This window comes from Rhopalosiphum maidis, chromosome 4, assembly GCF_003676215.2.
Source record: "Rhopalosiphum maidis isolate BTI-1 chromosome 4, ASM367621v3, whole genome shotgun sequence".
NCBI lineage: Eukaryota > Metazoa > Arthropoda > Insecta > Hemiptera > Aphididae > Rhopalosiphum > Rhopalosiphum maidis.
Window position 1 is genome coordinate 49154790 of NC_040880.1, and position 17314 is coordinate 49172103.

Here is a 17314-nt window from a genome sequence, read left to right on the forward strand (position 1 = left end):
TAACATAATTATATATTTATATATATAATATACATATAATATATACATGGTGATTCACTATGAACATATTCGCTACTGTTTTTGGATATATTAATATATTTTCATGTTTTTATTTATAAAAATTGTTCAAGTGCAATGTTTCTACATCATAAACAGATTAATTATTGTATAATATTTATTTTTATTTTTGTGAAATTGTTTTTAACAATAATTATTCTTATTGTGTAAATTTTAATAACTCAGAAACTATGCTCATTCGAATTTTGATTTAAATAAAATTCATCAATATCTTCACTAAAAAATCATGTTAGCACTCTGATAACAGAGACATTAAAAAAAAGTTGGATAACAAGTTTCGAATGTTTGCTTAGAAATAATTACTAATTGAAAACTGATTTTCTAAAATAGTTTGAGTTAGGAATTTTGAACTTAGGGCGCCTTCCTGAAATACCTAAAAAATCCATTTGCATTAATAATAATTTGCAAAAAATATTGTAAACATTTTAAAAATAAGTTGGTATACACAGGATACTATTTAAATAGTGTTAGAGTATAAATTCAATTATTTAAAAATGTAGCCCTTAAATATACTTAACAATTCAAAAATCTTAATTTGAATAAATTACCAATCATAATCAAAGAAAAAAATTAGGGTGATAGTGTTAGGGTGTTCTATGAATCTCAATCACTTATGTATATAAATTTATGAGTCATTTGTGTGTGTGTGTGTGTGTGTGTGTGTTATAATATGTACATCGAAACGTGTAATAATGTAAGTATTTAAGTATATACATTAAAGGTTGTTTTTAAATACCTCATATTATTTAAAATAATAATTATATTTTATGTTTGATTTTCTTTTGTACTAACGATCGTAAGTGCTATACAATTATCATTTCTATACCTATCTAAAGAATAAAATATTATTTACAATATTGCGAGTCTAAGTTATTAAAATAATTATTAATATTAGAGTAGATATAGAAATAATGGGAAAATATCGGAGAAAGTAACGTTATAAATTATAATGGTTCTCTGCAGCTAGACCGAGAAAAACATGGCTATGAATAATTAGAAGTAATATAATAATATATGATTCGTTTGTATAAAAACGATATTACAATAATCCTTTCTCAATTCTTTTTACCTAGTTACAACTCTTTGACGATCGCGAGTGCGTGCGTTCAGTGTCTGTTTGTTTTACGAACAATTATTATTTCGAGATGTATATATACTGTATGGATATACAGCACATATTATTATCTATATAAAATAATCCAAAACTGGAAACATCACGATTACTCATTGTGCATAAAATGTGCACATAAAATAGTTTTAATGTCTCTACGTGAGGCCGAATGGTGTTTCAGTAATAGTTTCCATTATTCATTTCTGAACACAATATAATAATAATAATAATAATAATAATAATAATAATAATATTACGCACAATGCGACGCAGGGACACGGGGCATAGGGAACCCTCTGTAAATATCGATTAGAATACTGAAAGCTCTCTCTGTACATTAATTAAGCACCACAACCGTCTAGCTATGAATTTGGAATATATCATATTAGCTACCACCGCCGAAGGTTACAAAATGGGTTTGTGTTCGATGCTTGGGTGGACCCCTTGTGTTAGCACCGTTGTAGACGCCAATTTTTTTATTCAACAATTTTTTTGTTCGGCTTTTGTTTTTACTTACCTGAAAGCATTTATTTAAATATTTTTTTTTGCGGTTGGTATTTTTTTCATGGAAAAGACTTTACGTATTATTCTTTTTTACTTTCCTGAATAATTCCTATGAATAATTTCCGTGGCGCCCATTGCTCTTCCGTAAACACCAATGTATTATATAATGTTCGCATGATTATTCTACAAGTTTTATTAGGTGCCACAAAACGATGATGATTAATTTTTTTACTGAAAAATCTCTGTACACCCCTTTCAACGTAGCAGCAGTTATATATATAAAGTTTTATGAATTTTTGAACTAATTGACATTGACGACTCTCCCTCAGTCTTCTGACACTACTAGAACAGCTAAGCGCGGCCGTATTTATTTGTTTATGTATTTTTCATAAAATCATTTTTTCCCTTTCTAACAAAAAACTATCATATTATACGCTCTAAATTCCGTGTTTTAGCAATGATTTATAACTATTTGCTGTCCGTTTCCATTTTATTTTATTTAATAAAATGTTTCTTTGTGTACGATTTAATCTCATTTAAAAATAATAATTTCTCTAAATTACAATTTAATTTTTGTCTGCTTATAACTGAATATATTTTTATTTTTATATAAATACAATCATTTAATGATATTGGTTAAGGCTGTTAAATTTTTGTGACGTAAATAAATTATTATATGCATTACCATAAATATATACTGTAATATATATTTATATAATATAATTTATTATTAATACTAAAATGTCATATCCCATTAAAACTGCAAAAAAAAACGTTTATATTTTAAGAGCTTTATATTTTTTCACAACGTAGGTAAAACATTTTTACATAATGAAAAGAGGACAACTTTACTATACATGCAACAACAACAAAGAATAATATATATTTTCTCAAAGTTAATAAACATGTTTTTAACACCAAAGTTTTACGTTTTTATCTGTAAATAATTACCATTGTATAGATTTTTAAAATAAAAACATTATAGTAAAGCTTTTGATACAAATGAAAAAATATATTTTTATTTTTATTCTATAAATGGTATTAGGTATTTAAAACCTCTTTGATGCATGAGTAAATAGATAGTTGATATATATTTTTCGATTATCATGTATATTCAATTATTTTGAAATCTAAAACAGAAGGTAAACAAAATCAATTCGATGATGTATTCGTATATTATGTTTACAGTAATTTTGAATTGAAATTTTTTTTTATTCTATTAAATTTTTCACTTCTTTGATCTTTTATAATCCGTATACCTAAATCGTTTAAGTTACCTAATAATAAAATTTTTCAGAAAGTTAAATACATCAATACAGTTCATCAATACAGTATGTCAATATTATGTTATTTTATATCCGTACAATATTATGTGATCCGTGATTTAAGCACATAATAAAATCACAATATTATATTTAAATGTATTCATATAACTAATAACTATTACGGACGCGTGCAATATTGTAATAACTATAATAAGTTATTACAATAATTTTCATGATAGGAAACTGGTGTTGATTTATTGGATTTTATTAAATCTATATACAAGTATGTATTATTATTATTATACTATTACGTCATCGCAAATATTACATAGATATAGAACATACGGGGATCAACGTTTGGAATTATTCATTGTATTCAACATTCAAGTTGAGTATGTTATTCTACGGTGAGATCTACCAGTTAATCTCTATCGCATTCGCTCAGAACCCATTATTTCCCCTCTTTGTCCATTTGTTTCTCCGGTTCGTGACCTGGACTAGCACCGGGTGTGACATGACCACGTATAGGGGTTAATATTTTTAACTATTGGTTAAAATAAATATGCGTATATTATTATTTAATATTATTATTTTATAGTAGCGTGCATTATGTATTTTATTATATAAAATTTAATTGATATTATATGGCCCCTATATTATTTTATTGAAACAGATGTTTTTATTTATAATAAAAATTGACAAATGAGAAAATATCAAAAACAACAGATGTTCATTGGTATTTTTAGAGACGAATAAAATTGGAAACTCACTAATGGAACTACACGTTGTATACTAATTACTCATTTCAATTCAACCGAACTATTTTTTCTCATTCAATTCTAGAATACATAGATTATAGGTTATAAAGAATTATATTATTACCTATGATAATAGGATAGAGTTTTTTTATTTCGTTTTTATACGCCTATCTTCCAGTAAAGGTACGCTATAATTATTTATTGTAACCCAGCATTGAGTTATATAAAGTTAAGGTTATGTATCTATACAATAAAATCTCACGAGGGAAATATATTTTTTTCCAATTATATATATATATATAATTACATATTTAATATTACATACGTCTATTATATATTGTACGCAACCGTTGTCGTATGTATTAATTTAAATAATTGTATGTAAGGAAGAAGTTATTTATCAGCTTTGATTGTCGCATATAAGTAGGTATATATCATACACATTATGCAATTTTTAAACTACGTTACCTTAAATCAAGCGGCGTATATTTTGTTCCGAGAAAATGTACTTTATTTTGCACGAAGTATTATTGTTTATATTGCAATTTATTTGTGCATATTTTGCATTTTATACGGTATTGTTAACATAAAATTAAGTAGGCCAGTAAAAGTTGTTGTTTATGAAAGATTAATAAACCTCAGATATTTATACTTGAAATATTTTCATATTTTTTTTATAACTACTAATTTTTATAATTTAATAGATAAACTTTTTTTACTAATTCACTTATTTTGATTTGATGAACTTCTCAGCTAAGTTACCAACGAAGGTTACCATTCACAGCACGGTAAAACTACCTATATTATTACATGTTTTCCACCACCCTTTATTTAATAGATAAGTATTATCTCGCGAAGTGCGCCCATGTTTAAATATTAATATTTATTTTATTCCGGTTGTGCATACAACACACACATACACAGTAAATATATCCATTAGACCGTCAACGCTAACCAGTTCCCAGGTGGGCCCCAAAAACCGACACATACACATACACAGGCATAAAATAATAATCGTTTGGTATATTATTATAATGTGTACACATAATATACGCCATCAGATATTATATTATACATTTTCTCTTCCCTTCTCTCGTCTCTCGCTGTCTCACTCGCACGCTCTCACTCACTCTCTCTCTCTTTCTCTCAATGCACACACACACACACACACCAGTCTTCCGTCTCTGTTTAGAGACGAGAATAGAACAAAAAGACACATAATATTCCTATATAATAATTACTTTAATGCGGAGCTACGTGACTGTATAGTTAAATATTATTATTATTATAGCCCCCCTCGGTTCTGTTCATATCTTTCCGTCTTTATAATATATATATATATATACATATATATAAATATAGTGAGCGGATAGAAGGGGAAGAGGGTTACCAAATATATATTTTTATTCCGACATCAGACTTATTTTATTAATGTAGCAGTTGCTTTGGGGTACAGTCGGAATAATAATAATAGTAATAATAATAATAATAATAATAATAATAATAATAATAATAATAATGATAATAATAATAACCCATAACTATAATAATAATAATAATAATAGCTGCTAGGGGGTCTTGGTGGAATCGTAACAGCACAATGATAATAACGAGAATGCCTTAGTGTATGTGTGCAATAATAATAAAAATGTATTATTCAGCATAACACTATATTATTATATTTATACAATATAAACCAATACCATACTATTGTGTTCGGCGTATGTGTATAATATATATATATAATATATGTATATGTATGTATGTGTGTACACACCATAGTCTTTAATATTTATTGTGGTTGTGTGAAACAAAATGTGTGTGTGCATGCACGTTCTGTTTCATCGATCCTTTTTTTTCGTGTGGCAAAATATTGTATTTTATATTTTTAAATAACATTCAACTGCGTCGTGTATATCGTATATGCTATTATCATTATTTTTAATATTATATTTTACGATTATTATTATTATTATTATTATTATTGTTATTATTATTATTACAATAGTATCCGGTTTTGTGTATGTGTATTTCCCCTCTCTCTTTTTCTCTGTCTTTCCTGTACTCTCTCCGAGTCTCGTTTGTCAGGGAAATAAATCGATGACTATCTTGTAATGGGGAAAAATGGTAAATGCTGTCCCGTGCAGTGGAAAAATAAATGTAATTTCGTTCTGAAACTAAAGGGAGGGATCATTTTACTGCGGTAGGTACCTACGGATGATAAATTTCGACTATTGATTTTTTCATCGCGGCAGTTTCTTTGGTCACACAGAACATTGAATTTTTTGTTCAAAACCTTACAAATTATATAGATATAGCATATTATATTTTGAGATTAAAAAGAACTGTAACTTTTATCACAAATATTTAAAATTAATATTATAACGAACTTATTTTATTTTATTTAATCTTACATATTTTTAAATACTTGTTATAACCATTAACCACTATACTACAAATACTACAAATACTGTAAATTATAATTGATTGATTATGCTGGCATACTTATTTTGTAATTTGTACAATATAATATTTTATAAGAATTTTACGAGGCGGCAATTATAATACCGTATTTGTAAAAGTGATTTTGTTATGTATATTGTGTACCTATACTGAAACATTACCTATATTAATTACATTATACATTATCATTGCATACTTACAGTATCTAGTTATAGCTAGTTTACAATTTAAATCTTGGTTTTAGAAATGTCTAAAGTATTGGCGAATTCTAGTTATCAATTATTTATTTATTATAGCGGTAAATTTAACATTATTTTACTTTTATAACGATATTATAATATTTGTCATTTTATTCTTTACGTATATTATATTAAATATAACTTTATTATATTAATTGGAATATCATAAATCCCGTCATTTCTAGTTTAATCGACATGATATTGTGTATAATAATCTAAATATATATATAACCAAACTTTTAATAATATATAAAAGTTAAGTTTTTATTTTTAAAACATATTCTATACTCACTGTTTTAGATAGTTTAATTCTCTATATAATTAATTTAGTAGGACCTTCATAACTTCATCCAGCTAGTATTTGTCGCGTTCAAAATAATGCACTTAAATATTTATTGACGTGTGTCTCGCGCCAATTTTCATCCTTATGGTATTGTTGAAAAATTGAACGACGTCGAGACAGGCGACGCCTCCAGACATATGGAAAAAATAAAAATAAAAGTATGTTCACAATGAAACACCCTTTGTCGCGTCAAGTTCTGACCTGTGCATCCCAACCACGTCATTGACCCTCGTAAGCTTGATACAAACTTAACCTACCCTTTTCCATAAATTGTTTTCTAGTCCTAATCGGATATCCCTTTCGTGTTATTCAGTTTAACTTACTGTTCACGCTCTGAAAACTGTTGTTTCCTTGTTAATAAGTATCAACATTTTTCACCAGTGTTTATCTCTGCAAATCAAACAAATAATGAAATAAACCATAGTATTGTTATTATTTGTATCGAAGGTTAGGTATTTCATTATATAAAGAGGTCATTTGACATTTACCCTTATTGTGTACGAATGACCTTTTGATATATATTATATAATATATTATAAATATCGATTATGAATATTCCATTGCATTAATATTTCCAAGTGTGGTACCTATGTTTCGAATATTATTATGAATCGTGAACAAATTCGTAAAAATATATTCAGAATAATTTTAAAGTTCATAGACCGACAATTGATGAATATATATACACATGCACAACTTCGGGTCATTGGTTATGATCATATACATCATTCAAGATTTCGGACCGAGATAAATATAATATAATCTGTGATAGTTGAATTTATAAAAAAAAGTGTAATATTGTATACTTAATGTAAATATCTTTTATTGTTCTCGAATACTAGTTACGTATTTACAATTGTAAATGCGGGACTCTACACGCGTCAGCAGTCATTGCCCGCCCGAAGCTTCGGAATTATAAACAAATTTAAATTTCATAACTATTTTATTTAATAGACATATTACTAGACCTCTGTATGTAATATTAAAGAACGATGTCTATAATGTATTGGCGCGGTATAAGACTCAATTCGGTTTTACACGCATGTATTGGTTTTTTTTTTTAATGGTATACCATATTTAATTCAAGAATTAAGTTAACACAATACAGCATTAATGACTCGTGCCCACCACGATATGCTTACAGAGTGAATGAGAGATGCCTTATAAGGATTTTCCCAAAGCTTTTGATTATTTTTAATGAGTCGGGAGGGTTTACCATGAACTTTCTACCTTTAACCCCTAATTAACCGTTAAGTATTTTACTATTTTTAGTAGATAAACGCATAGGTTAAGCAAGAAATTATCAGGATGAAAAAATTGTTGGATTTCTATAATATATTTAAAATGCAGTTAATTAACGTTTTAGACAACCCCTCTTACTCTTTATATTATATAAAATATATAACATAGAATAGAATGTGTTAATATTATGTTTATTTATTTATAACAAATATGTATACACATTTTTATAATTAAATTTTTATTTTGTGATTCTAGGCCAAAATGTTTGAAAGTTCTCAGGCCTGGCTCGCATCCACGTCCTCGCCAATGACTTGTAAGTTTAATATTTATATTATAACTATACATTATACTATACATGTATAATGATTATACAATATACCTATATAATATATATAAAACATACGTATTGTATTTATCTTAAGAAGACTTTTTGTTGTTATTACGATTTTGGCTTCAATAACATAAAACCTTATTTATTTATAAAGCATGTTTATATTTTGTGAAAAAAATACATTCGATGTAGATTCGTGTTTTAACCAACATTCAGCAATATTCATTGTTCTGTATTGTATATATTTTTATTTAAAATATCTTATTTGGAATTTTTATATCGATGGACTAAATACTTTATATTAATACTGTTCATAATAATTCAACAATTTTATTAAGTTAACATCAATGAAAAATTCCATATTGCACATTTAATTATCACGATTAATGCGTGATTATATAATATAATTTATCAAACCCAAAATCTTAAGTATTTTTACTCTTCCCCGCTTGCAGTCTATGTAAGATATTTTATATATTTCATAAAACTTTTACACTTTTTACGAGGGTTCAAATTTGATTGTTTATTATATGTTTTATATTGAAAAATGATTTATACAGATCGTTGATTATAGTGTTTTCTATTTGATTATCTAACGTAAAAAAAATTTACTTATTCTATTCCGTCAACTATTTTTTTAAACTATTAATTCAATTACTATTATTATTATTATTATTATTATTATAGATGTGATCTATAAGGACACATCCTTGTGCTGCTCTTGAAGTTTTCTAAGTCCATGCAAGTGCGGCCACCCGAATATGTAGGAAAAAAAGTTTGAAAATATTTAGAGCATCTATCCATTTAACTACTTAAACAACATTATAATATCGTAATGAATCGACCACACTTGTTCACAAAAACATTATTAAAAATGACGAATTATAGCTTATTTGTGTTCACTCAATCTGGTCGAAAAAAAAAATATTAAATTTCAAAGGACATATTTTCCTTGTCCACATTAGTAAGTTATAACACGTGACGCGATGATATTATAATTGATTGTGTTTGTGTACAATATGAAAAAAGTGCATTCGACGCGTTGGTTGTGGCGGCGACGCGGTGGTGTTTTCATCCTACTACAACGGCGGCGGAAGATTATCGCTATACAGCCGCCGCCGCCGCCGCTGCCGTCCGCATAGACCACCACCACAAAATACAACAACAAAAACAACCGTTTGCCGCCGCCGCCACCGTTTACACTTTACAGTTACCACCACCACCACCGCCGTCACCGCCGCCACCACCGTCGAATCCGTTGACGGCACCGCTCACCACGTGCAAGCGGCGCCACGCCGCCGGTCACCGGTAGTGTGATTAGTGACTGTAAACAACCGTTCGGCGGCGGGTGGGAGGGAGAAAAAACCCACGTGGACGTGTCGTCGGAAATGCGTTTCGCGTTGTCTCCGCGTATAGTGCACCCGTCCGAGAAGGCGTGCATCGGGTGTCATTCGTACTGACCTTCGATCCTGCGCATCGCTCGATCGACTGCATCTCATATGTGCACCCGGGACGCGCGTTACTTTATCATTCGGTCCGAAAAATTTGCTGAAAACGAATATACGAGACACCTCGCCGACAAGTTGTCCCGTCGTAGGTGCATTTCGCTCACTGCGTTTCAGCACGGCAAGAGACGGATTCTGTATATAAAGTACTACCGTGTATATATATATGCTGGTGATCGTAAAATTATAGAACGCGTATAATTACATTTAGCAACTCGAAACTGCCAACTTAGATGATAATTGTTTTAGTGTTTTTGAATAATATTGTTACAATAATGTTATTATTATATTATAATAGGAACGCAGAGAAGTTCTATATAATAATATATAGAGTCGTCTTGTTTTCACATGTACCTACCTATACCCTTTTAAGTTTGTAGTAATTGAAAATAATTAATTCTATATCCGACGAAGAGCTCCGACCGATCAATAACGTCGCGATATCGAATTAATATAATATATATAGGTACCTAACCACACGCATATACATGTTTTAAATATTTTATTATATATATTATATTATTATCTGTGTACAACAATGAATACACGATGAATATCATATTATAATGTATAGTATATTATGTGTATCGTTTATATTTATATTATATACGCTGAGTAATTAATCCTAATGAAGAAATATACATGTACCTACCTATAGATAATTTTATGTACATACACCGAGTGTCATTATAATGAATTTATGAGAGAGCGATAACTTCTCGTAATGCGCCGTAATATACGAGTACGTAACATTATAATCCTAAATATTCGTATCGTAATTTGATCTTTCGTACTTTTTAATTGTCACGTACTTTCAAAATGTTTTAAAATGTTTATCTATTTTATTTGTATAATATTAAAATATTTTTTTACATCGTTTTCGTGCCTTTAAAAAAAATACGTGCCATATCTGTACTTCTCCTTTTCGGCCTAATTTATATACAGGTGCCTAAATATCTACAACTTCATATAACAGAAATATAATCATTAATCAGTAATCACCCACATAATATATTATAATAGCGAACAAACTATTTACCAACTTCGGAACCGAAATCTATTTCGTCGATCAATGGTTATATGAACGAAATCCGTTCGCTGCGCCGCTGCCGCTCTTCCCCTTGCCCGATATATTTTATTTATATACCGTGTGTTGCGGTGTATTGCAGCTGGCGGTCTGGTTCAAAGCAAATGCCGCACGAGCCATCTATAAAATATCTACATAAAATATATTATTATATTGTTATTATGTCTTGCAATTTTGCACCGCGACCCGCTGCGTCCCGCGTAGATTTACTGGGCCGCCCGGCGATGACTTATGTGCAGTATACCGTATATATATATACCTGCAGCATTTCATCCGCTACTTAGCTATATCGTTACGATACAATATTGTAATATTGTATAGATACCTACATATCGTCAACCGCGCGTTGAGAAATCATTAAAACGTAATCATACACATTATGGAAAATTAATCGATCAGGCCTTAAATTAAAAGACCGATGAGGCGATGACGGTGTCGCACGTCTATAATATTATAATATACCAGTATCACGCGTGACTACGATGGCTTATTTAACGCGCGATTGATATTATTATAATATAGTAATATTAATACCTAACCCACACCTATCGCGACTACTACCACTACTTCTTGGCGGTTGTAATCTGAGCGACTCACGCGTTAACGACAATACGATGCTTTTACCTGTAATACCGATGTAATAATAATATATCGTGTGCATATCTGCCACCTGACGGTCTTGAGGAATTTTCGCTGGTCCACCGAGTGAACTTTTTAAAGTGTGAGAAAAAGTAAATTTATTCTGTTATCAATAACTAGATCGTGAGTGTTTTGGCGTATGTCTCTCATCCCTGTTAAAATGTCGGATAAATTAAAAAACCCCTTTAGTGTTTTGTGACTATATTACGTGGTTAAACGCGGCCATGTTGTGTTCAAATGGTAATTTGTATTAAGATCGTTACAAAAGTCTAAAATGTTATATATACCCACAACATCAATATTCCAAATTTATGAGGAGAAGCTCTAGTCAAGTGTCCCCTGTATTGCGAATTATCAGCCCCTCACAAGACAAAATCCTAACTCTACTGTACGTTGCATAAATAATATGATCATCGTTCGTGATAATATTATTATCGTACGCTATATTGTATAGTCGCTGTGTATAATATTGTAGGCGGCACCTATGCCCCGCCGGATAATGCGAATAAATTGTAATTCCGTATAACACGGGAACTTATTAAAAATTTAACTATATAATATATATTATATAGAGTCGAGCGGTCAAACGCGCGTAATATAATGGTGGTACCTACCATCGTACATTATTCACCACCCAGGGCCCAAGGGATACACAACAAACGGGCTTAGCCCCATCCCGCTACAGTGTACATACCGTCCCTGCCCGTCTTTTTCCCTCTCGCCCTTTTCTCCTTTATTATTATTATTATTATTTTTTTTGTTTCTCGTCCGTATATACACCCATTATCATTGCAGCACAACGAGGTCGAAAGGTTAATGAGTTTGTACACATACATATATATAATAATATTATATATAATATTATAATATATATAGTAACACGTACCCATATAATATACTTGCATACGTACTTATACTACACAACTATGTACCCATTATAAAGATACGATATTATAACGCGTGTAACGATATATAGGAAAAGGAAACCGAATATTATTATAATAATAAGTATGTGCAACGTGTGTCGGGAGACAATATTATTATTATTATTATTATTATTATTATTATTATTTGCCTTATACCGCAGTGATGATGGTGTGATGGTGGTGGTCGCGGTGTGGGGTGTTATATATACCTTATAATAATATATTATACATTCATGCTGAGGTGAGGTGAAGTGGTGTGGTACCTACCTATAATAAACGGACGAGAGAAATCGGCGGTATGTATATTGTGCGTCCAATAAATATACAAGGCATATTATACGTACACAATGTGTTTGTCGTTCGGCGTAGACCAGCAATCATATATATATATATATATATATATTATAATAGCAAACGCGATATATATACATATATATATTATAATATTATAGTGCGGCGACTTGTGATGGATTTACATAAAACAATTTACATAGTACATAATTTTACTGTACAATAGTTAAATGCCCTGTTTTATTATACGAAATGCTAATGAATGGACACGGCCATTACGACACACGGGCGCAGACGCCGGTAACATATTATATTTTATATATATTATACTGTTGCTTACATTATATTATTGCCGTTGTTGTTATTATTTCCCATTTTTTCTTCTTTATACGTTGAAATATATTATTTCTCGACGAAATGGTTATTATTATGCTACGACGTTCAAAGAAAAATATTGATACATTATACATTGCAGGTACATAATAATATGCGCACGCATAATATAAAATATTCTTGTGTACGTACATAATATAGGATATAATATATTATATATTTATATACGTATAATCGTTCACCGTGAGTCGTAAATAAATTATCAAAATTTAGTATTCCTAGCCTTGAAGGGGGGGTTCCACGCGCGTATTATATGGGCACCTATATATGTATAGTAGGCATGTATAATATAAACTCGATCGATTTATTTTCCAATTGCATAAAATATACATATTGCTATAGGTACGCCGTTTATTCATAGGCACCTATACCTACGCATATATACAATATATGATATTAAGCATATATCGCTATCCATCTGCCATATTATATCTATTCTACCTACACATATTATTATTTATCTACGTATTTACGATATGTCGATATCCGTTAAAACAAAATATGTAATATGCATTTAAAACTGCACATATCCGCGGTCTTTGCGTACCTATATTATTATGGTTATTATTATTCGTGTAACGCAATTTTTCGATAAAATTTCCAAAAAAGAAAAACACATAATAAATTATAATACATTTTTATATCATCGATTTATGTAGAAAATTTATTAGTGTATTTATTTACTATACAATATATTGTCTTGAGCTTTCCAATAAATGCCATCCGGACTCTCCTAGAAATTCTATACATTCGAGTGTTTGCTTGATAATAATAGGCAATAAAAAATAAATATTGATTACTACTACTTGGTTCGGTCGGTCGCATTGTTTACATTCCATACAACATTAGACTTTATTTGTATTTAAATTCTACAAAACTCGCCCCTTTTTATTTCCCAGTGTCAATAAACTGCAGCACGGTTATATGGATTGACACAAAATTTCTAATAAGATATTTATTACCAATTATTTTTTAATACAGCCATCCTGACCCTTTTTTCCCCTTCGCGATACTATAAATAATATCAGTATATTCGATGGAAAAAAATTGCGTGTGTACGTATAATGCATAATATCTATAGATACTCGTACCTATATATAATATGTATATTATATTGTATCCCGTTTTTTATTATTCTTTTTTTTTTAGTTTTTTGCACCCCTTATTTGCCACACTGTATATATTAATAATTTGTAATAAATTCAAATTATATATGTTTTTTCGACTTTTACGCACTTTTTTTTTCTGTACGAATAACAGTCGTCGCGCTTGCAGGTAGGTGAGAGTCCGCGATAATTATGCTGCAGGTTGTTGAAATGTGTGTACACTGTATAATGTACCTAAACATATTTTATGTATAACTCTACTGTAATACTCGAATCATACAAATACATATAGTAGTTATGGCTATACTCTATATGCTTGTAAATAATAATATTATATTACAATACGTTTTATTATGCATAATTTATATTATAAAAGTGCAGTCTATATTGTAACCTGGTGGAGGTGCACCGGTATATATTGACAATATTCTACTACCGCCTTCTGTCACTTCTACAGTTATACACCTCCACCCTACATCCACCACCGTTAATATAAACATAAATGTGTGTGTGTGTGTGTGTGTGTGTAGTAGACACGTATATATTTATATATACATATAGACAACAAACGAGCAGCTTGCATTGTTAAAATTAACACGCCACAGTCGAAATAATGTTTATAGATGTTAATATGGTATATATATATATATATTTTTATTTGTTTTTACCGTATATTTGCTTACGTTTTAGTATATAGTGTAGTAGTGTACAACGTTTTAAATTTGGTCGGAGTTAGACCGTCTCGATTATATTATATATTTTAAAAAGTCCCGACCGCCACGCACATGCAAAACTCGTACGTCATCGAAGCGCATATTATATTTATATCGGAGAAAAAAAATTTAAATCTCCGTATATTATATTACACACACACACACACACACACATATATATATCAGTATGCAACAGCCGGGCTTAAATGTAAATCGCGTATGTATAGGCTTTTTAATAATATTATACAGTGATGCCGCTGTCGCGTCGTATAGTGCGCGTATAGAATGTTGTTATGTATGTGTTATTGTTGCGACGTTTAATTCCTACCCCGTACAACCCAGTTGCTGTTTGGACGTTAATTTTTAAATTCACATTTTAGTATTTCGGCTAAACACATGTTAGGTAGTTAAGAATTTAAAAATAATATTTACACGATTGGAAACTTGTAAACAACAAATCTATTGTAAAACCTATTATACCTATAATATATACCTACATTTATATCTACTGATACTTTATTGTAGTTATCTAAATTCTAGTCGAACAACATTAGGAAATATATAAGATAATTTAATGTATTATATATATATTTATTATTATAAACGAATATATTATTTTTAAATAGTAATTTATTTGTTATTAATAATATCTTGAATTTCTAAAATATCATTCTATAAGATGATTTATCTTTTTCGAAAAATCCACATTCTCTAGTTTCCCACTTTAGTACCACCAGTTTGTACTCGGAGTACTAAGCAATTTATAAATCTCTTTTTTTCGCATTATTTCCTTTTCTCGTCCTGTTCTAAGTTAAATAACATTCGTCTTATATATCATTCGTACGCGGTTCACTTTCGTGTAGCATATTACTCGACATCGGCACATAATAATAAACAATATTATTATATAATACCTATTCTTACTGTATTTGTATATAAACATATGCACTTCACTAACCGGCGTGTACAATCTTTGTTTTAACAGCCGACAGTTACCAGTACCAGTTGCAGTCCATGTGGCAAAAGTGCTGGAACACCAACCAGAGCCTGGTGCACAACCTGCGGTTCAGAGAGCGTGGTCCGCTCAAGTCGTGGAGACCAGAAACGATGGCCGAGGCTATTCTGTCCGTGCTCAAGGAGGGCCTTTCGCTGTCGCAGGCAGCCCGCAAGTACGACATCCCGTATCCAACGTTCGTGCTGTACGCCAACCGGGTGCACAACTTGCTCGGTCCATCCGCAGACGGCGGCGCAGGTAAGCGGCGCTGCAAACTGCGCATTTCATAATAATTTTATCAACCGCGTCGTGCCGCAGCCGACCCGTACGCGCGAGGCTAGTAATTCCGAGCTAGGACAGCAGTTTATTAGCAATTTACCTACTAAGTCGTTTTGCGCGTTCATAAACAGAACTAGCTTCGTTTTTATGCTGGCGTTTCGAGTCAGGAGTGAGGTTTAATGGGACAGGGTTCTGTTTACTATTTTCTTTTTTTAACGCCAACCGCCACCCAACTGGTTTGATAGTTCCGTATATTATATTATATTGTCTTAAACCGATCTGGCTTGTGCCGATCCAGGATAGTCACCGGGAAACTCTATATCATCTATTACTATCCTATCTTGAAATACTAACCTCGCGTAGCCACGGACATTATACAATATGTTAGATATATAATATTATATTATAGGTACCAATAATATATGGTTTATTGTATACCAATCTACGAGGGCCAAACGATAATAATTATTATAATTGTATATAATAATAATATTGTGTACGTGTTTATACGACTATAATATACTACGTGTGCGTATAATATTATACGCATACGCGTCACGTTAAATATACAATATAAAATATTATTATTTATTATAATTTCTTTTCTCGTAATCAAAGTGGTGCCGCCGCTTCGAGTATATCATTATATATATATAAATGTGTATATGTATATATAATATAATATTATATTTCGATTTCATAACGTTTATTATACTTACGTATATACACCGTATTATATTATAATGTGAACAATTAAACGTTTCCAGATCGAATTGCACAATAATATAATTTGTTATATTGTACATCATTATTACATATATTATAAATATATATATATGTGTGTGTGTGTATTTTATTTGTTTAGAATGAATACAGGGTGTTTATCCGCGTTTGTCCTCGTAAATATGTATATTATGTATATATACGACTTGTATAACGTATGTCTAAGTACATCATTATATATCATGGTTAAGCCATTAAATAAAATATATATAAGGTTATTAAAATATATATATTGTATAATATCATAGTTAGGTCTCCTGTCTA

The 17314-nt window shown here is 30.2% G+C and overlaps 1 protein-coding gene across 1 annotated transcript in view; it reads left to right on the top strand.

Moving 5' to 3' along the window:
- The window catches only part of LOC113559421 (protein bric-a-brac 1-like), a 40131-nt gene that overhangs the window by 13877 nt on the left and 8940 nt on the right, over window positions 1-17314 (top strand). The window contains exons 2-3 of the mRNA XM_026965232.1: window positions 8259-8316; window positions 15980-16246. Of these exons, the coding sequence (XP_026821033.1) occupies window positions 8259-8316; window positions 15980-16246 (325 nt within the window). The remainder of the gene's footprint in view (window positions 1-8258; window positions 8317-15979; window positions 16247-17314) is intronic.